The sequence below is a fragment of the Tyto alba genome, unplaced genomic scaffold (genome assembly GCF_018691265.1).
Source record: "Tyto alba isolate M040663 unplaced genomic scaffold, T.alba_DEE_v4.0 Super-Scaffold_7, whole genome shotgun sequence".
Lineage (NCBI taxonomy): Eukaryota > Metazoa > Chordata > Aves > Strigiformes > Tytonidae > Tyto > Tyto alba.
The window spans coordinates 1,925,556-1,947,774 of NW_024881328.1; the positions used below are offsets into that span (position 1 = coordinate 1,925,556).

Sequence of the window (22,219 nt, forward strand, 5' to 3'; positions counted from 1 at the left end):
AGCCCCCCCCCCCATCTGACCCCAGCACCAGGCAAAACTGCCCTGAAGCGGGAGAAGACGCCTAAAAGCACAAAGAGCCACCCCACCGCCCTCACTCAAAAAAAAAATAAATGAATGAGGGGGGGAAAAAAAATAAAAAAAAAATCATACCTTTCATTCCACATTGCACTTTCAGGAGGAAGACCTCTCCTCCAGCCTCTCCTAAGACAAGCAGCAGACTTAGCTCAGAGCTCTGTTATATATAAGCCCCAACTCCCCCGCTTTGCCCCCTCCCTGGGGCTCCCCTCCAGCCCGGGGAGGGGGCACCTTCACCTGAGGACGGGGAGGTGGGACGGGCTGAGCCCTGGCACCTGGCTCCATTTAATTCATTCACGCCTCCCAAGGCAAGACACCACTTCATCCTGGGAAAATAAAACAATTATCTCATTGCTTATACATCTAAACAGTGCACGGCTACTATTCTGCAGGAAAAGTGGTGTGATAGCAGTAGGCAGATTAATGGGCTTTTTTATTTGCCATTTATAAAAAAAAATGCTGTCAGCTGCTCCCCTGTGAAGGTAGACCAGAGTTTTGCTCTGTTATCCCGTGATCTAAGGCATTTGGGGTGGCTTGAAATATTAGGTAAAATATTGATCGCGTATCGTCAGATTCTGTCAGCCTGTACAGTCTGACACGTTTTACAGTGATTTGTAAGTACCAGACTGATAATACCAACTTTAACAAAAAATGCTGCTTAACGTCAGCAGGTATCTTCCCTTAAGTAGAATTAACTGAGCCTGGCTCTGCTCTTTCCATCTGGATTTTTTTTTTTTTTATAAAAAATACAATTAAATTAGCTAACACACACCGCTCTTGGTGTCGTTAAAAGCACAAAGTCCTGTTTCCCAGAACACGGGCGCAAGCAGCGGGCGGTCGTCCTGCCCTACCTTGCCCAGCTCCGTATTTTCAGCAAACGTTTTGCTGATGAAACTCCGTTTCCCCCCTGAGCGGCACTGGCCGTTTTCTTTGCCCATTTGCCCCAAACCGTGCAGTCTGGACCCAGTCCCCAGCACTAGAGCTGACTGGCACCCGCTGAGCCTGAGCGGGCCATAGCGATGCCCACACCTAGCAATCACACAGTTCAAAATAATTAACTCTTTTGACCCAAAGAAATACAATTTTCTCCTCCTTAATTCTTACATTAGCATTCCCAGATTTCAGCTTATCCAACTTCCTAATTAGCCAAAGGTTTTCCCGTTGGAGTCTGAGGAAATTGGTTTAGTTTAACACAATTTCGTAGTGCTGATTTTCAGCTCCTTGTCAGAAATAATTTTATTAAAAATGTGGTTGAAGTCTTCCCATTTAAATGCTAATAATAGCTTGATTAAAATATCGTTTGTAAGCTCTTCTTTACAGGCCTTGCACCTGAAGGACCAGCACCGCTCCGCATGTGGAGGAGTCTTCAAAAGCCGCGTTTGAAGGAAAAAATATTTTAATTTTTTTTTTGCTGACCAAGAGCCGGTATCCCAGATGAGGAAACCGCTGCGGAAGCAGCTTTTACCGAGGAGGTAAGTGCTGGGTAGGATCTGCTCCGAGTGCCGTCCAAGTCCCCGGGGCCCGTCCGTCGGATGGCAGATCCCCAGCCCCTCGCCCCACCGCCCCGCCGCTGCCCCCTGAGCCCCTGGGGAGTACGTGGCCGCACTCAGCCCCCCGAGTTCCAGCCGCCCTCCTGCTCGTCCTGGGAAAAGAAGAGACGTCTCACGGGCTTCTGCCACAGCTCGAGGTCACCACTAGCCAAGCCCCAGCACTGGAGCACGCTGCCTTGTAGAGGAGATGCCTCCACCAGTCCAGCTCCAACCTGTATTTTTGGTTTTTTTTTTACTATTTTGTGGCCTGGGTGTGTTTAAATATTTATTCAGGTGCCTAACGCGCTTGCTTTTTTTTTTTTTTTTTTTTTTTTTTTTTTTTCCCTCCCCAAAGCAATCTGTTACGACGATAAATCTATCTGGGATTTGAGCGAGAAAGAGCTGTGCCTCCTCCAGGTGAGGGGATCCCACTGGAGTGGTACATTCGGGATGCTCAGCATTTGGGAATGCCAAAATAAACCCTTCCCTCGCCCTGGCGGGTGTGTTGGCAAGGGGAGCAGAGCCCCCCTGGCCCCCCAAATGCGGGGAAAGCATTAACATCCCACAGGGTTCGTACAAAAGAGTTCTCTTGTAACATGAAGATGTATTTCTTTGTGCCGTGTCCATATCCAATTTTTACAGCTGTCTCCCTCTTCCTCACTAATTACCTCCATCCCAGTGGGCAGCCAAATTACATGCCAAGATAGTTTAGAGCGAGCACGGAGCCTGTTGGCTTCGCTCGGTGAAAAGTAAGTCAATATATTAATTTACATAATTGCAATCTTTGGGGAACAAATTACCCTTCGCCGCGCGTCTGGCCAGGTGCTGTGACAGCCCCGTCAAGCGGCGCCTGCGGACGTAAGGAGCAAATAATCAGGAAAATGGCAGCGAGAGCCTCGGGGGAGACAAACCACCGTTTCTCCCCGTTTCTCACCGTTTATCCCCACGTCTCCATCAGCGGCAGGGAAGGGGCTGCCGAGCGGGACCCCTCCGTCACACCGCTCCCCCCGCCCTGCGTCCCAGCCGTACGGGCGGGAGCGGCTCAAAGCCGAGCCCAGGGAGGCTCGGACCGGGGGTTAAGCAGCGTTTCTTCACCAAGAGGGGGCTCAAACCCTGGCACGGGCTTCCCGGGGAGGTGGCCGATGCCTGCCTGTCTTTCAGAGGCGTTTGGCCAGTGCCCTCACCCCCACGATTTAGGTTGGTCAGCCCTGAGGTGCTCAGGGAGTTGGACCGGGTGGTCACCACAGGTCCCTTCCGACTGAAAAAAACCTTTATTTTCTATTCTGCGTCAGTGTACCTCCCTCTTCTTTCAGCAGCCGGACCCCTGTTTGTACCACCCGCAAACCGGACCGAAGCCTGCCCGTTTATGGGATTGTTTTCCACGCTTTCATCATCGGTTCTTGCGCTTTTTAGAACACGACGGGGGAGAAGAGAGTTGTGAATATTTATACTCTGAAGCACAGAGGATCTTGTTGTGAGAGACGGGCTCTGCTGACGGCAGGGTTCTCAGCTGGAGGCCGGGATGAAAGAGGTACTGTTATAAGTTTTTCTTTAAATTAAAAAAAAAAAAAAAAAAAAAAAAAGGCTCATAAAAAGCACCTGTCTGTTCTCTTCATTAAGCTCGCCTGATGAAGGCCTCGGGGGAGCTGATCAACATGAATATTTTTCCACATCTAAGTAGAATAAATATACTTAAAATCAGTCACCAAATGAGAGTGTATTTATAGCTAATTACCAGTGGAATACACCCAGAATGGAACAGAGTGTGTTTCATACATCCGTTGACTGGCATGTTTTATAAATACCCAATTTCTCACTTCCGCGGATGAAGTAGTTTGAAAGGCCGAACCTTGTTTTCACTGCCTTGATCAAAATAGAGCAGATTAAGATAATAAGCAAAGCGAAAATGGGGGGGAAATAAAAATCTTCTAAAATTTCCCCGGGGAGATCCCCACGGATTTATTAGGCAGGGTAATGCCCGGGGGGAGGGAGATGGTTGCAGGTACCTGGCCACCCTCTTCCCACCTTCCCTCCCCGCCGCCGGCGCAACCCGCGGGAGCCGAGGCACGTACCGACTCACACCCCGCTTCCCACAGCCCGGGAAGCGTCCCCGTTCCCTTTTTTAGCCCATTTTTAAACCAGGTTTTTCCAAAAACGCTGCTGACAGGGGGTAGGAGAGGCCGGGAGGCTGTGGCGGGGCAGCCCCCGTCAGGAATCGCGTTAACCAGGGGAAAATTTCCTCCGGCAGACGAACGTGGCAGGCGGACGCGGCGAGGTTTTGCGGCGAGCGGTGCCCGAGGCATCCCCCCGGCAAGCGCTCTGAAACGACGGGATACCCAGCGAGGGGGCAGGAGGGAGAATGAACCCCCCCCCCCCCCCCCCCCGTGGTGTTCAACAGCTTATAAACAACCCGAATAACCCCGGGGACCGCTGCTCTGATCAGCACTCGGAGGAAAACAGCCCGGGGTGAAAACAGGCCAGTCTGCAGCACGATATAAATCATATTTTTGACGCTAAGGTTTGGGGCACACCTTTGCATGCGCACCCTCGCAGCACGAGAAAAGGGCCCAGAGCCTTGGCCAAAATACGGGGCAGAAACGGGGGGTTGTGTGTCGTTCGTCCCCCCCCCCCCCAATTCCTTCAGGGAGGTTCGGAGTGGGCTGCACAAATATTTAAAAGCCGAGCTGCCCCGCGAGCCGAACCGCGGTGCTGCGCGGGGTGACCCCAGGGTAACCACAACCGGCTGCCCTGGGCAGCGACCGCCGCGGACGTTTTACAGCAACGAAGGTCATGAGGCCCCTGAAAGTTTTCAAAGAACAGAAAAATAAGGGGGGGGGGGGGGGGGGGGGTTGAATAACGGGGAAATAAGGCCACAACAGACCTTGAAGGGCTTTGAGTAACAGGAAAACAAGGGTTTTGGGTAACAGAAGAAAAAGGTAACAACAGACCTTGAATAACAGGAAAATAAGGCAACAACAGACTGGAAGGTTTTGGAATAACGGAAAAATAAGGATTTTGAATAACAGAAAAATAAGGCAACAACAGACCTTGAATAACAGAAAAATAAGGCCACAGCAGACCTTGAAGGGTTTTGAATAACAGGAAAATAAGGTTTTGAATAACAGAAAAATAAGGTAACAACAGATCTTGAAGGTTTTGGAATGATGGAAAAATAAGGTTTTTGAATAACAGGAAAATAAGGTTTTTGAATAACAGAAAAATAAGGTAACAACAGATCTTGAAGGTTTTGGAATGATGGAAAAATAAGGTTTTTGAATAACAGAAAAATAAGGTAACAACAGACCTTGAAGATTTTGGAATAACGGAAAAATAAGGTTTTTGAATAACAGAATGTTGTGGTTTGGGCCTGATCGGCAGCCAACCCCCGCAGCTAATCACCCTCCCCTCCTCCTCCCCACCTGGGAATGGGGGAGGGAATTAGAGGGGTGAAGGGAGACTCGCGGGCTGAGATAGGAACAGTTTAATAATGGCAATAAAACGAGAACAATGACGATGATAGGGGGAAAACAAAAAGAAATATATAACCAGGCAACGTACAGCGTAATTGCTCCCCACCCACTGACCAACCCCCAGCCCGTTCCCGGCCAGCGACCCCGAGATACCAAGATCCCACAATCACAATCCTGGAATCGAGAGAGCCCCTTCCCCACCACCCCTCCTCTATACAGTGAGCATGACGTGCCATGATATGGAATATTTCACTGGCCAGTTTGGGTCAGGTGCTGTGGCCGTGCCCCCTCCCTGCTCCCTGTGCCCTGGCACACGGGCAGGACATGGGGAGTCGGAGAGTCCTTGGAGTCTCGTAGCAGCTGGAAACATCAGTGTGCTATCAGCATTCTTCCCATACCAAACCCAAATCTACATCCAAAACACAGCACTCATCTAGTCCCTGAAAAAGAATATTAACTCTATTTCAGCCCAAACTAAGACACAGAAAAATAAGGCCACAACAGACCTCGAAAGTTTTGGAATAACAGAAAAATAAGATTTTTGAATAACAGAAAAGTAAGAAAGTTATCAGTGAACAACAGAGGACTTTGGAAGAACGCCCAGAGCAAAAAAAGTAAAAAAGCAAGTTATAATGACACGGGAAAAAAGACATGTGTAGTTAAGCTGGCCAATGAAATGTTAGAATAGGTGTGTGAGTAATGTATGGTAACCAAAAAGCACTTATTTTGGGGGTATGGACAACTTTGTAGGGGGATAAAAACGCAGCTTTCTGAATAATAAAGGGTCTTTGATCTTAATATCAGAGTCCGTGTCATCAATCTCCCCAGCGACCCGCCTCCAAAGTGGGGGGTTTTGGGGTGCCAGGGAAGCCATGGTGGCATTTAACCCGAGATTCCCAGCTGTGCCAGCGCGCCCTGAGCCTGCCGTCACCTGGCAAAAGTGGCTTCTGCTCCTTGGTGGCCCACGGCTGCCCCCGAGCCGGGGGTGCAGAGGCATCCCCGTCCCCGGCCGAGCTCCCCTCTGCCACGGAGCCGCCTCTCCCCACCACCGAGCCCCACGCAGGAGCATCCCTGACCCCCCCCACCCCTTCCCTGCACCACCCGACCAAAAAAAACAGCACCTCAAATTGAGTATTTTCCCCATCTCCGAAGTTGAAGGACCGTGCCGTGAGCCTTGGGCTCCCCGCGCCGCTCACCCGGGGACCTCAGCGGTGACACTCACCACCAGCCGCGGAAAAATTTGCTTTTTTCGGGGTGAAACGGAATGGGGGGGCTGGCCAGGGCTGCGGAGGGGCCTGGGCAGCCCTTCGGGATTGCAGACGGGGGGTTCCTCGGCGTTACCCGCAAAACGCAGGGTGCACCCCTATGTTGGTAGGGTGTACTTCATTTGCTTGGGGCCGTGGTTAGTAATTGTGCTGGCAGCTGTAGTTACCGCACAGCTGGGGACAACTGCGAGGTTTCGAAGTGAGACGTTGGACAAGCTGACCTTGATTAGCAATAAGAATAAAAAAAAAAAAAACAAAAAAACCTTTGGCTGAGCTCAAACGGAGTTTAACACCGACTCCCTACTTCTCACTGTGCTCTTAAACATCAGCGTGTCTGAGATGTCACCTGAATTTGCCCCTCTTCGGGTTTGTTTGGGTTTTTTTTCCTTTTTTTTTTTTTTTTTTTCCCTGTACTAGCTTTGAATCTAATATTACACCCTGTTCAGTTAGCGCCGGGAATCTGAAACCGTGGGCGGGTGAGCAGGTGCTAAGCCTTGGGTAGGTGCTCCGGTGGGTTTAGAATTTTTTTTTTTTTTTTTTTAAAGAAAGTTTCTGATTTTGTAAAGGGGAAGCGGCGGGAGATGGGATGGAACAGAGTGGTCCTGCTCGTGCCCGTAGCCGTGGCAGCGTCACGCCCGTGGCCGTGCCGTGGTGGTGCCCGTGGCCATCCTGGTGCCAGTGCCCGGTTCTGGTGCCGTGCCCGTGGCCGTGGCCGTGGCCGTGGCCGTGGCCGGTGCCAGTGCCCGGTGCAGATGCCGTCCCCATGGCCGTGTCGGTTCCCGTGCCCGTGGCCGTGGGCCCGTCCCGCCGCGCTCACTAGGTGTCACTGCCGACCCGCGATGCCGGCCCCGCTTCCCTCCGCCCCGGCCGCTGCCGCTGACCCCGCTCCCCGTGGGGCGGCTGTGTCCGGCCGGGGGGAGGGCACCCGGCCCCACACCCGCCCCACAGCAGCCCCGCACCCTCCCCGCACCCAGCCCCACAGAGAAACCCCACACCCACCCCACACCAGGCCGGCACCCAGCCCCACACCATCCCCACTGCATCCCTACTGCATCCCCACACCCAGCCCCACAGAAGCCCCACACCTAGGCGTGCACCCAGCCCCACACCTGCCCCATAGCATCCCCACACCAGCCCCTCACCCGGCCTCACAGCATCCCCACACCAGCCCAGTACCCCAGTCCCACAGAAACCCCACACCAGCACCACACCCGCCCCATAGCATCCCCACACCAGCCCCACACCCACCCTACACCCAGTCCCACAGAAGCCCCACACCCGCCCCATAGCATCCCCACACCAGCCCCCACACCTACCCCACACCCAGTCCCACACCCGCCCCATAGCATCACCACACCAGCCCCCACACCCACCCCCACACCCAGTCCCACAGAAGCCCCACATCCAGCCCCACACCAGCCCTGCATCCAGGCGTGCACCCAGCCCTGCACCTGCCCCATAGCATCCCCCACATCATCCCCACACCCACCCCACACCTGACGTGCACCAGGCTCCAGGGGCACAGCCTCCTCGGCAGCGACGTGCCCCGTGCTGGATTTTCGGGGCTCCGCTGGCTCCCGGGGGCTCTGGCTCCAGCCAGGCTGCCACGAGCGTGGGCAGAGCGGGCGCTGGGCTCGGGGGGCTGGGCTGGTGCTGGCCACGCGGCTCCCTGCGTGCTGGGGTCCAGCTCGACCCCACAGCACAAAGGCAGAGCTTGGCTGGATGATCCCTCACTCCCACAAGTGTCTCGACGTCTGTTCCTGGAAGCCAGCTGCTGCCTACCCAGCAGAGCCAAAACACACATCCCCAACCCTCTCCCATCCCCATCCCAACCCCAACCCCATCCCATCCCCACATCCTTAACCCCATCCCATCCCTAACCTCGTCACCATCCCTTCCTATCCCCATCCCCATGCCCATCACACCCCTAACCGCATCCCCATTCCATCCCATTCCCAATCCCATCCCATCCCTAACCCCATCGCCATCCCATCCCATTCCCAACCCCATCCCATTCCAACCCCATCCCATCCCTAACCCCTTCCCCATCCCACCACTTCCCTAACCCCATCCCCATGCCCATCCCATCCTTAACCTCATTGCCATCCCATCCCATTCCCAACCCCATCCCAACTTCATCCCCATCCCACCCCTAACCCCGTCCCTATCCCACCCCTAACCCCTTCCCTAACCCCATCCCATCACCAACCCCTTTCCATCTCCATCCCATCCCACCCTTAACCCCAACCCCATTCTCATCCCATCCCTTCCCAAACCTCATCCTATCCCCATGCCCATCCCATCCCTAACCCCATCCCCATCCCATCCCTTCCCTTTCCCAACCCCATCCCATCCCCAACCCAAATCACCCCCAGGGCCAGTGGCTGCCCCACAGGTGACCTTGGGGTGCCCCTACCCCGCACACACCCCTGGTCCCCCCAAACCTGTTGTGCACCCACACCCTGTAACGGCCCCGTGGGTGAGCAGTGAGGCTCTGCGTGGCTGGGGGTGCCCTGGCTCGGGGTGCAAGGGGTGCAGGGCCATGGTGCCCTCCCTGGGCAATGCCACCTCAGAGGAGGAGGAGGAGGAGGAGGAAGAGGGCAGAAGCCCTGCCCGGGAGCTTCCACCTACACCACACAAACCCCAGCCCCCTCCGCCTCCTCCAGCCCCAGGCACCCCGAGTCAGACCCGTGACGCTTCCAACGGGTGGTTTTTTGCCCAAATCTGTCCGTTTGTACAGAGCACTGCCAAAACGATGCGTGGTTTTCCTCCCCCCTTCTTCTCACAGATGTTTTTTCCACTTCAAAACATTGTAAATGAGAACATTCTTTTCCATCTCGTAGCTCCACAAAATACTCTTTAAAGCACCTACTATTTCTTGGTGCCTTCCTGCCTCCAGTTATCTGCAAGCCTGGAGGAGGGGAGAAGAGTGATCCCTCCCCTGAGCAAATACTCTGCATCCACCTGGCAGCGCCCTGGCTGAAATCTGTATCCCCCCTCAAACTTTTAGCAACTTCTTGCACCGGACAAGATGAAATACACTTTACTCTGCAAGGCTAATCCAAAACCACTTTGCAAATCATAAGGATAAAAACCACTGACAGGGACTTTAAGAGGTTAAATCGCACAGCTTGTCTTCATCCTGCTGTTAAATTACAGTGGGGAGGTATGAAAAAACACACAGTTTTGCCTGCTCAGACCAAGCCTCCCTCTTTATATTGTTTCCTTATCAGAAAAAAAATAATAAAGACGAAATCTCTATGTTAAAAAATCACCAGGTACGTGAACATCGCTCGTGTTCTCCGCAGGTTCTCTCTTTTGCAGGTTTTGCCACAGCCACTGCCATTACCCTGCCACGTCCCGGTCTCTAGGACGCGTACTCTGAGACTCACGTGTGAGAAAACATTTCCAAAGCGCTTTGTGTTTAGGGGTTGCCAGTGGTGAATCCACAGAAAACTTGCCAGGGATCCACAGGGCACGCGTGGGCACATGGATCCGGCTCTCCTCACCCTCAACCACCGGCTTTTTGGAACTGAAAGCGTGTGCAGGGCTTCCCCGCCGTAACTGGGGGGCGGGATCCCTTTCCCTGACACAATTTGGGGATGGGATCCCTTTTCCTGGCATAACCTCGGGATGGGATCCATTTCCCCAACATAATTTAGGGACAGGATCCCTTTCCCTGACATAACTGAGGGACTCGATCCCTCCCCCTGACACAATTTGGGGATGGGATCCCTTTCCCTGACACAATTTGGGGATGGGATCCCTTTCCCTGCCATAACTGAGGGACGGGATCCCTTTTCCTGAGATAACTGAAGCATGGGATCCCTTTCCCTGCCATAACTGAGGGACTCGATCCCTTTCCCTGACACAATTTGGGGATGGCATCCGTTTTCCTGGCATAACTTCGGGATGGGATCCCTTTCCCCAACATAATTTATGGACAGGATCCCTTTCCCTGACATAACTGAGAGGTGGGATCCCCTTCCCTGACACAATTTGGGGATGGGATCCCTTTTCCTGAGATAACTGAAGGGTGGGATCCCTTTCCCTGACATAACTGAGGGGTGGGATCCCTTTCCCTGACACAATTTGGGGATGGGATCCCTTTCCCTGACATAACTGAGAGGTGGGATCCCCTTCCCTGACACAATTTGGGGATGGGATCCCTTTCCCTGACATAACTGAGAGGTGGGATCCCCTTCCCTGACACAATTTGGGGATGGGATCCCTTTCCCTGACATAACTGAGAGGTGGGATCCCCTTCCCTGACACAATTTGGGGATGGGATCCCTTTCCCTGACATAACTGAAGGGTGGGGTCCCTCCCCCTGACACAATTTGGGGATGGGATCCCTTTCCCTGACATAACTGAGAGGTGGGATCCCTTTCCCTGACACAATTTGGGGATGGGATCCCTTTCCCTGCCATAACTGAGGGACGGGATCCCTTTTCCTGAGATAACTGAAGCATGGGATCCCTTTCCCTGCCATAACTGAGGGACTCGATCCCTTTCCCTGACACAATTTGGGGATGGCATCCGTTTTCCTGGCATAACTTCGGGATGGGATCCCTTTCCCCAACATAATTTATGGACAGGATCCCTTTCCCTGACATAACTGAGAGGTGGGATCCCCTTCCCTGACACAATTTGGGGATGGGATCCCTTTTCCTGAGATAACTGAAGGGTGGGATCCCTTTCCCTGACATAACTGAGGGGTGGGATCCCTTTCCCTGACACAATTTGGGGATGGGATCCCTTTCCCTGACATAACTGAGAGGTGGGATCCCCTTCCCTGACACAATTTGGGGATGGGATCCCTTTCCCTGACATAACTGAGAGGTGGGATCCCCTTCCCTGACACAATTTGGGGATGGGATCCCTTTCCCTGACATAACTGAAGGGTGGGGTCCCTCCCCCTGACACGATTTGGGGATGGGATCCCTTTCCCTGATATAATTGAGGGATGGGATCCCTTTCCCTGACACAATTTGGGGACGGGATCCCTTTCCCTGACATAACTGAGGGGTGGGATCGCTGCCCCTGACTCCCCCCCCTCCGGCTCCTTTCCCCGCCGAGCCGGGACGGCAGCGGGACCAAACCGGAGCCAGGCGGAGTTCAAACGTCTCTTCCAGCGTTTTCCTCCGGCTAAAACAACCGCCAGCGCTCCCCTCGCTGTCTAGAATGAATCCTGCCTTCCTCCTCCTCCTCCTCCTCCTCCTCCTCCTCCGACAGCCCCAACGAGGCGTTCCCGCCGCGTCCCGTCGGATGAGGCAGCGCAGCCCACCCAGCGCGCCCCGTGGGTGGGCTGCTCTCGCCCACGGCCACGCCGGGCTCTGCGTGGGGTGGGGGGGGACCCCCCACCCCCAAAGCCAACGCAAGGGGGCACCCCGAGAGCAGGGCCCGAGCCGTGGGTCACCTCGGGGCTCTGCTGGGTGGCGTCTGTTAGCGAGGGGTTCAGAAAACATCATTTCTCCAGGCCTGGCCTTGACCTCCCCACTGTTTGGGTTTTTGTTTTTTGGTTTTGGTTTTGTTTTTTTTTTTTTTTTATGCCCAGGGGAAGGTGCCCCGTGGCCATCGCACCCCGTGGCCCGCAGATTCCCCTGGCCGTTTGCCATAATTAAATCTCCATCCAAGGGCAGGGTTAACGACGCCGCTCCCAGCCGCGCCCCCATCCGCCACCTCCGCTCGGAAATCTCCCAAGTCATCGCTCAGCCGGAGGCGCGGGGACACGCACCCCCAAACCACAGCCCCCCCTCTGTCCCCCCCCCCCCCGCTCCATTTACCCCCCAAACCGCCGCTGCACCCCCCCCCCCCTTCCATTTATCCTCCCAAATTTCCAAACCGCCCATGGGGAAGGGGTCCCACTGGCACTGGGCTCTCCCCTGAACAACCGCTGGGGGGGGGGGGGGGGGCACGGAGCCCCCCGCCATCCCCAGGCACTTTAGTGCCTCTGGGGGAGCAGCTTTGCTCCCCGGGGTGCTGGGGTGCAGCGGCATGCGGGGGGGTTGAGGGGGGGGGGCGGGCACGGCTCGGAAAAACTCACGGGGCTGTGGCAGTGGCTGAGCCTTCAATTAAAATGGAGCTGGGGGTGGGGGGCTGATTGGGGGAGGGTGAGGTTCAACCAACCGAGCCCACAGACCCCCCCAAAGGCCCCCAGGGGTCGTCACTGCACCCCCCCCCCACACACACACACACACACTGCAGAAACCTCCTCTTCCTCCAGATGGTTCCCCCAAACCCCCACTCGCGGGGAACCCGCGCCCCAGCACTTGCTCCTTTAAAAACCCGCTTGGAAAATCCCCCTCCCCAAATCTGGGGGCCCACTCCCTTTAAAAGCGCTCCCGGAAACCCCACCCTTAGCGCGCCCACCCCCTCGGAGCTTGCTCCCTTCGAAAATAAATGAATAAATGAATAAATGAATAAATAAATAAATAGATAGATAAATAAATAAATAAATGAATAAATAAATAGATAAATAAATAAATAAATAAATAAATGAATGAATAAATGAATAAATAAATAAATAGATAAATAAATAAATAAATAAATAAATAAATAAATAAATAAATGAATAAATAAATAAATAGATAAATAAATAAATGAATAAATAAATAAATAAATAAATAAATAGATAGATAGATAGATAAATAAATAAATAAAAAAATAAAAAGCCCGCCCCGAAACCCACTCGCCCCAAACCGCTGCCACCTCCAAACCCCCCGCTCCCCCCCCCCCCAGCCCCCCTTTCCCCCGAATTCCTCCCTCCACATCCCGCTCCGCACCCCAACCCCGCAAAAAAAAAAAACCTCCCTCCCCACCCCTCTTGCTGCCTCGACCCCCCCCCCCCCCCCCGCCTCCTCCTTCCCCGCTCCTCCTTCCCCGCCCCCCCCCCCCCCCCCCCCCAGCGCCGGGGCGGAGCGGGGAGGAGGAGGAGGAGGAGGAGGAAGGCTGAGCGCGGCGAGCTCCGCCGTCGCGGAGGTGAAGCGCTCGGGGTCGGTCGCCTCCGTCCCCGCCTGCATGCGGGGGCGGCGGCGGGGGGCGCGGCGGCCGGGCGGGATGAACGGCTCGGCGGCGGCCGGTTTGCTGGCGGGCACCGGGGCGGCGGCCCGGGAGCTGGAGCGGGCGCTGCGCTGCTGCACGGCCGCCCCCGCGGCGACCGACGGCGGCGGGGGAGCGGCGGCGGGGCCGGCGGGGGAGCGGGGCTCCTACACCCTGCGGGTCGTGCAGATCGCCGTCATGTGCGTCCTGGCCCTCACCGTCGTCTTCGGCGTCTTCTTCCTCGGCTGCAACCTCCTCATCAAGTCCGAGGGGATGGTCAACTTTCTGGTCAAGGACCGGCGGCCCTCCAAGGAGGCGGAGGCGGTGGTGGTGGGGCCGTACTGACCGCCCGCCGAGCGAAAAGACGCACTTTTTCTTGGTTTTGCCTTGTTTTCTTTTATTGTTTTGGTTTTTTGGTGTGGTTTTGGTTTTTTTTGTGTTTTTTTTTTTTTTTTTTCCACCCCGAGAGCCCGGAGGCCGGTGAGGGGCAGGGGGGGGTACCCGACGTGAGCAGCCCGCCCCCCCCTCTCCTCCCGCCTCCGCCCGCGGGCTGCCGAAGTAAAAAGTGTGCTCTGATGGCAACAGGTCTGGGGTTTCTTATTCCTTCCGCGCTAACAAACCCTTCCGAGGCCCCTTTCGAGGAGGGGGGGGCGGGGGAGGGGAGGGGGGGCTTCCCCACCGCCAACCCCCGGGGTGAAGAGAACACCCCCCCCCCTGGCCCGACCTTTACGGGTTTTTGCCTTGCAGCTCTGCCAAAACCTGCATTTTAAATGACTTTCCAACCCCCCTCTCCCCACCCCGGGATGCCCAAGGCTGGGGGAGCGATACCCGCGGAGCAGGGTGGGCTGTGCCCCCCTGGGGATTTCGGCTTCGGTGGGGGAAATAACCCCATACTCCCCCCCTGGTGTGTCCCCCTCCATCTGGGTTTCACGCTAGAAAACCACTATATGTACTTTTTCTTAACCCACCTGGAAGCCTCACCAACAGGTGACTTCTTACAGCCACGTTTAAGGGAGGGAGAAATTTATGCTTGCACGGAATTTGACTTATTTTATTAGTTTTTTTCTTCCTCCGTCTCCTCTGTAGAGATAACAGAGCATCTTTCGATGAGAGGTTTGCATAGCTGCTTGTCATACTGCCGGGGGGCTTGCGCTGGTTGCCGGTGATAAATCAATGTATCGACATTTGCTGTAGGAGGAGTGGAACCAGCATAAACGCTTGCTGGGGATCACAGCAGAGGGATGGGGGCAAAAAGGTTCAAGCGACCTGCCTGTGAGAAAATATCTCTCGTGACACCCAAAGTCCTGCGGTGAAACTGTTCATTGTCAATATTTGTAATGCTGATAAGAATCGGGAAGTTTTCCGGAGAAGCCGTGCAGCCTTCAGACCGCTCGGTTTCCCTCGGTTTATCCCGAGCTGGCATGAAGGTGGCCAAGCTACCGAATGCTTATAGGCGTCTTTAGGAGATGTTATCAGAAGTTTCCCTTAGGAGATGTTATCAGAAGTTTCCATTTGGATAGGCAAGGTGAAACTCAGCATTTACAAAATGCGCCAGAGCTCGAGGGGGATGAGATGAAGCTGGAGTGAGACAACGGCTTGACTGGGGGGAAACTTTTGGTGGAAAATGAGACAAAACAGAGTGTCTCAGTGCAGTCGTGTTGAGCAGAAATCTCAGCCATGTACTCGCTCATTTACAGCTACATTTAAGGGAAAGACAAAGAACAGCTCTGCCTGTTCTCTGGGAAACAAATATGCCATGGACTTCGTCATTACATCAAAACAAATGTTACTAAGCCATTATCAGCTGAAACATCGGTGAGAAATTTAACCGAAGCTCTCCTTTCTTTACCCCTTAGGGCTGGAGAAACATGAGATAAAGCAGGATTTTAAAATAATACGGTAAGAGGGAAAACTAATGTAGGTGTTTCAGTCATTAAAAAGCATTTCCAACTTTCTCATTTGCATCACTTCATGGTATTGCAGATAAAACAATCATTCCCGTAATCCTGACTTGCAAGGAGTGCACTGCATGTTTGATCACTTCGAGAGCTAGACTCATTAGGCAGTCTTTATTAATTATAGCGAGCACTTAAAATATAATACATTTTGATTAACCTTTGCCAGAAGCCACCACTTTTTCCAACATCGTAAATCTGAGGCACGGAAAACTCCCGGTCCTGTAATGAAACTGCAGAATTTTCAACCTCAGCCCAGGAGCACGCGTGGCCTCGTGCCTCTCGCCCGAGGATCCCTGACAAGGTGAGAGCCCCAAACCTAATAAAGCACTTGTGACTCTTGAAGCCTTGTGAAGAGACCTCGTTTTAGGCAGGGAACAGTGGGGAAAAGGGTTTTTCCTACTCGATGGTGCAGAGATGCTCAAAGATGTCCGGTCCATCGTTTTTACTTGGGCCTCTCTCCCTCTCGGCACCGTGGGGACTCCGGGACTTGAGAATCGAAGGAGACCTGGGGTATTTATAATGCCTGGGTGGGCAGGAGGATGACTGTGGGGGAAGGAAACACCTCTCAGGCACCAACAAGGGCCCCGGCACCCACCTCACCCCCGCGTTGGCGCTGGGAGCCATCTTTGGGCAGGTACCTCCTCCCCGGCCCCCCCCCGGGCGCTACCAGCACCTCCCCGCTTGCCAAAACCAGCTCTTCCAGCCCAGAGCCCCCCTTCATCCCGCCTAGACACGCGGGTGAAGCCACGACCTGCGTGTTCCAGGGGTGGGAACCCCACGGCCGGCATTTCTTTTTCAGATGGCTGCACGCGTCGTGTCAGGGACGTGTTTAGAAAAGCACCTGGAAAGCTGCCCGGAGAGTCTGTGGCGTCAAGTAAAGCCCCGTCAGCTCCTAGAAGGTGCTGGAAACAAAAAATCTACCTTGCTGCAGTGCTGAGGTATCGGGAAACGGGTGGATTTGGGATAAAACCAGTGTGGGTACCCAACGGAGGGCTCCACCACTTTGCAGTTGGTTTGAAGACAGTGCAAAGAGCTGACCTGCTTCTTTGTACTTGTCGCTTGGTTATTCATCTTAAATGGTGGAGTATGACCAATTTTACCACCAAAACTTGAGGGGCCTTTCGTTGCTGTGCATTCCCGTTTCTCCATAATGTTTCCATCTCTGAAATTCCCGGAGGAGCTGAGAGGGACCTGGTAGACCTGATGTTACTGTCAGGCGTGAGCTCTCACCGGGGAGATTTCCAGTTTGTGAGGAAGCCCTGGGACTCTCAGTGACGGCTGGGGCAGGTAGGACTTGGTGGCAGGACCTCTCCCAGCTGGATTCAGGCTGGGACCTCTCCCTGTGGCCTCTCAGTGGCTGTTTTGGAGAGAAAAAAGCCCCAAAAGTCCAGACAGCCCCAACCAGAGCAAGTCCCTAACGTGGCACTATTTGCAATTCTTCTCAAATCTCACTTTTCTTAAGTCAAGGTCGAAGTAGTCTCACCTTAGGCTGTCTGCATACCTAATTACTGTCTACAAAGTAATAACATAGTAGTTCTTGCTTTCACCCTTTCAGCTCAAAACGCGTGCTAATCCTCCAGGAGAAAAACCAAGAGGCATCTTAGTCACTTCCCAAACGCTCACTGCAGCGGCTTGTTCGATATTTTAAATGGGATTCACTTATTAAAAACACTCCAGCAACGGCAATTGCTTTTAGATAACCCTGTGAATGTACTCAGGCTAAATTTGTCTAGAGGGCTGTACAATTTTAATTGTATGCTTTCCACATCTTTTTGGTAATAATAATCAAACACTGTCTGAAGTACACAGAAAAGGTGCATTTTAGCAGTTCAGACATATGCAGGTGCGGGGTTTTATTCCAATTTCATATTCAGGCAAAATCCACATTAATTTTTAAAGCACTGTAGCTTTAAAAATATTACAAAATAAGAGCCCGCTGTTCGCCTGCAGTTAAACCCCCAAAACTTCACCCTAAGTGACAGGCATAGCACACATTGCAGCTTCATGATTTGCTGTAATATTTATCACTTTATCAGCAGCCATCCCGGACCGCGCAGCACTCCCAGCACAGGGTGCTCACCCCAGACCGGACCTGGGAGCCCTTAATGGAAGGGTGTTTCCTAAAAAATCTTCATGTTCGTACTCAGCTAAGCAGCCCATTTTAACAGGCAGCCCTGGCTGCGTTTGAGCCCATATTAATTATCATTAAAGAATGAGTCATTAAAAGCACTCCTCCTTTCTCGACAGCTCTGTTTGTGTGCATGAATGGATTATGCTGTTGTCATTGATTTCAGCAAACCGTGACTGGGGCTGTCTAACCAGTAGAGCTGAAGGAGCCCCGAGGGACATCAAGTCTTTCAATTCTTTTATATTATAAAACAGCAGTGTCCTCTCCATAATTAAGGTTTAAATTTGCTGTCCAAAAATCTAATTTTCTGTTAGCTCACCATTAGCCAGTGATAGCTGTTGCCCATCTCACTTGCCGGTGTGGCTGGCAGCCAGCTTTTCTCCCAGATAATTCAGCCAGTTGTGCTGCTCCCTGTCTCTGCTGCATCGTTACCGGCATGGCGATATGGGCTTCTTGGTCAAAAGAGAGAAAAATGGAGAGAGAAAAGCCAAAAAGCAGTGGGGAGTGTGTGAAATCCCAGGGGAAAGCACCATTGAATGGCACTGAGGAGCGACAAACTGAAACTGAAACAAAGGAAAACTTTCTTCTTACTTGGAAAAAAAAAAAAAAACCAAACAAACAAAAAAAAAACCTACCAAAGTCTGAGAAATTATCAGGTTCTGAAAAAAAGGGGTAGATGTTCGTAGGGAAGATGAGGGCGTGGGCTCTTACTTGGGAAGGGAAAGCAGGTGAACTACCTGAGGGCTTTGGCCCTTCACTACCAGCAGGGATGAGGGAGAGATGCAGGTGGGATGCAGGAGGGTTGTGGGTGGGATGCAGGAGGGATGCAGGAGGGATGCTGAAGGCATGCAGGAGGGATGTGGGAGGGATGCGTGTGGGATATGGGAGGGATGCAGGAGGGATGCGGGTGGGATGCTGAAGGCATGGGAGAGGGATGTGGGTAGGATGCAGGAGGGATGTGGGTGGGCAGGAGGGATGCTGAAGGCATGCAGGAGGGATGTGGGTGGGATGCAGGAGGGATGCAGGAGGGATGTGGGTGGGATGCAGGCAGGATGCAGGAGGGATGCGGGAGGGATGCGGGAGGGATGCAGGTGGGATGCAGGAGGGATGCAGGAGGGATGCAGGTGGGATACAGGAGGGATGTGGGTGGGATGCAGGAGGGATGCAGGAGGGATGTGGGTGGGATGCAGGCAGGATGCAGGAGGGATGCGGGAGGGATGCGGGAGGGATGCAGGTGGATGCAGGAGGGATGCAGGAGGGATGCAGGTGGGATACAGGAGGGATGTGGGTGGGATGCAGGAGGGATGCAGGAGGGATGTGGGTGGGATGCAGGCGGGATGCAGGAGGGATGCAGGAGGGATGCAGGTGGGATGCAGGAGGGATGTGGGTGGGATGCAGGAGGGATGCAGGAGGGATGCGGGAGGGATGCAGGAGGGATGCGGGAGGGATGCAGGTGGGATGCAGGAGGGATGCGGGAGGGATGCAGGTGGGATGCAGGAGGGATGTGGGTGGGATGCAGGAGGGATGCGGGAGGGATGCGGGAGGGATGCAGGAGGGATGCGGGAGGGATGCAGGTGGGATGCAGGAGAGATGCAGGAGGGATGCGGGAGGGATGCAGGTGGGATGCAGGAGGGATGCTGAAGGCATGCAGGAGGGATGTGGGTGGGATGCAGGCGGGATGCAGGTGGGATACAGGCAATCCAGCCCCATGGCTCTGAACCCCCAGCCTCTCCTGGGGGGCTCCCCCAGGACACCATCCCCCAGACACGCTCACCGCAGCGTGGCCGGAGCCACCTCACACAGACACCCCGAGCCAGCACACATTTTACACCGGACTTGGATGACTGTGTTGCAGAAGCTATTTTTAAAGTAGTTAAGAGCACCCGCTTGCATTAAGGCTTGGGTCTTCTCTTGTCCCACACCAGCACGCATGCTCAGATGCAAATCTTTAACAGCACCATCTTCTCCCTTCCCTCCTTCACCGAATATAAATCCAGGCCAAGCGATGTAGGTGACCATATAATTTATCCTCTCTGTAATATATTTGTAGGGGGGTGCTGTCTTTATGGGACACCTTTATTTTTTAATGCCAAAAACTAGATTTTTTTTTTTTTTTATCTCTGGGGACCAGACCCAGTCACTGAAGAAAGAAGCCAAAGGAAGCCTGAACTCTTCAGGTCTAAGCGTATCCATCAATTTGGCCACCGGCAGCTTGGGACCTATTCTGCAGTTATAGAACGTATTTTTAGCGCATGGAAAAACAGTGTCACGAGCACATGATATGAAAAATACACAAAGCAATATATCACTTTTATGTCCTTTATTCTATCATAATCAGGTTAGGATTTTTTTTTTTTTTCTCTTTTCTTTCCCCCCTCCACTTGCTTCTATTTTGGATGTGTCTCCAAGGAGCCAGGCCGGAGGAACATAACGGCCCATCAAACCCACGGTGGCTGCAGGCGGCAGCGGCAGCAAAGCCGTCCCCCACGTCAAAGGAGATGGAGCAGCACGGCCCCGGCACGAAGGGGACGGGCATTGGGCTTCAAACAAAAGTTAGGGATGATTTTACAGTGTGATATCAATGTACTTGCACGTAAAATGGCAGGTTTGTGCTGTATTTGCGAACATACCATGAAATAAATAATGAATTAGTTGTCCCCGCTCTGGTTTGTTCCTGGATGATGAAAGCTGGTGTGTATATCCCGCTCAGACACCACTGACCACTGGCAAATGAGAGGAAGAGAGACAAAAATCACCAGGTACCTGGAAAAAAATACGAAGAAACAAATACACGTTAAAAAAATACGCAGTCTTGGGCAAAGAAATGGAAACAAGAGCGCAGAACGCGCGATGAGCATCTACAAGATGAACTGATGGGGCAGAAAAAACTTTGGAGATGAGCTTTATCCAGAAAAGATGGGCTGGGCTGGCAGGGGTCAGAATGGAACAGAGCAATTTTGCTGGTTTGTAGGAAAGTCTTGAAAATGAGAGATATTAGGCTGTGGCATAATCTCTGTAGGAAAGCTATAAAAATTCTCTTATTTACAACTTTTACTCCGGACTTGAGCATCTATTCCCCACAGGATATTGCTGCATTCACCCGCAGCTGGCCCTGGTTTGCTTGCACAACCTCCCCATCGGTGCCTGAGGAAATTCCCTGGTTAAGCCAATCCCTGTGTATCGCTGAAGCGACGGCAATGAAAAGTGCCGATCGTGCTGCAAATATTAATTACACATAAGCACTACTCAAAGGTTAACAAGCAAAGAAAACACGTTGAATTACGCTCAGCAATTTCAGGAAGTGGAGGAGAAAGGCAGTTCTCTTTAATTCACTCCCCTTCAGAACAGTGCTGGCTGTTTGACAGCAAGGGGGATGTTTCAAATCCTGTTACCCATTAGGGCATGTGTGTGTGTAATGGAACTGCCACTCAAAGCTTTCAAAATTTATACATTCAGTGTTTCACAAACCCATTCAAACTTTCATTAAAACCCCTCCACGGTTAACGAAAGCCACGTCTCCCCTTCCCTTGGCCGAATACAAACCCAGAGCTGCCGAAGAGCCGGGTTTGGGATGGAGGAGATCACCGAGATGATGGGGAGCTCTTCCTCCCAGGCGAGGCCAGGATTGGGCTGGTGCTTGTTCATTTGCAGAGAAATGCCCCGTAGACGAATGAACCTCGCTCCCCATCGCTGGTACCAGTAGTAACCCCAGCAGCAAATAATCCCTAATTCCAGCTCTCCGGTTTTCACTGGGAGTGAATCTCCTTGGCATGCTATGCCATGTTGGAAGAGAGGAAACCGTGCATTATCTCAAGTAATTTGCACATTCCATGTACTTGCTGCCACTTCTCCTTTTCAAATAGTACACATCACCATTTTTCTACATAAATAACACCTTGAACTTGAACAAAGCATATCCACAGGATATTCTTTAAGTGAGAAACGAATTACCTTAGGAAAAAAATGTAGCTTTATTGGAAAATGGGGCACAGCAGGTATTAGCTAATGATACCTAACATTTGTCGTACCTTGGAAAAAAATGAAAATACATACATTAATTAAAAGCAGACTTTAGGGAAAAATATATTAACTTGTGCTGTAATAAAAGCTAAAGGCTTCCAGGGAGCTCCATTGTACTGCGGCGGGGCTGTTCGGTTGATTTGATTAAACACGCGGGGCTCAGCGCTTGGCGAGATGGGGAGCAGCAGCTCATTGCCCTGGAATTGGGATAAGAGGTATGGGATCTCACAGGGAACTTGGAAAATCCATACAGGAGCTCCTGACTAAATGTCACATTTTAAATAGACCCCGTTTATCCACCCTCAGTGGATAAACTGCAACCCCACGCTCAGTCCAGCGACTTTCCTACATCAAAGAAGGGTGGATCAAGGAAGAAAACCACAATTGCCTTTATTCCACCTAAACTGTCTCAATGCTGGTGAGTGCTGCCTGTGGCACAGACCGTACCTGTGGGAGTTCAACCGTACCCATGGAAAGTGTCAAGTTAGACAGTAAAACACTTTTAATAAAAGATTGCTGCCAAGTATTGACACTCGGTCATTTGCGAACTAAGATCCGGGAGCGTTTAAAGCACTGTACTATTTTTTTCATGAAAGGCCCGTTCTGTGCTGCGATGTTGACATCCCATTACTACCACGGCTCAGTACCACGTACCATATACCCAGGGCTTGTAACTTGGTTCTGGCTTTGCTGTCCAGTGGGGCAAGGAGACAACAGCTTGTTTCATTTCTCA

General features: G+C 52.7%; 1 protein-coding gene and 1 long non-coding RNA gene across 4 annotated transcripts; both read left to right on the plus strand.

The window, feature by feature from the left end:
* Positions 1 to 13,398: 13,398 nt before the first annotated feature.
* On the plus strand, positions 13,399 to 13,725 carry RPRM (reprimo, TP53 dependent G2 arrest mediator homolog). Its single transcript, XM_042784386.1, has one exon. The coding sequence runs from the start codon at positions 13,399 to 13,401 to the stop codon at positions 13,723 to 13,725; it is 327 nt and encodes a 108-aa protein (XP_042640320.1).
* Positions 13,726 to 13,795: 70 nt separating this feature from the next.
* On the plus strand, positions 13,796 to 20,126 carry LOC116960195. Of its 3 annotated transcripts, none has more exons than XR_004406260.2 (5): positions 13,796 to 14,493; positions 15,237 to 15,279; positions 15,505 to 15,639; positions 16,138 to 16,276; positions 19,876 to 20,126. It is a non-coding gene; the product is annotated as an uncharacterized LOC116960195 (long non-coding RNA). The 3 variants fall into 3 exon arrangements; XR_004406259.2 differs by having other exon boundaries at positions 13,796 to 13,965; XR_004406258.2 differs by having other exon boundaries at positions 13,796 to 15,279.
* Positions 20,127 to 22,219: the final 2,093 nt, after the last annotated feature.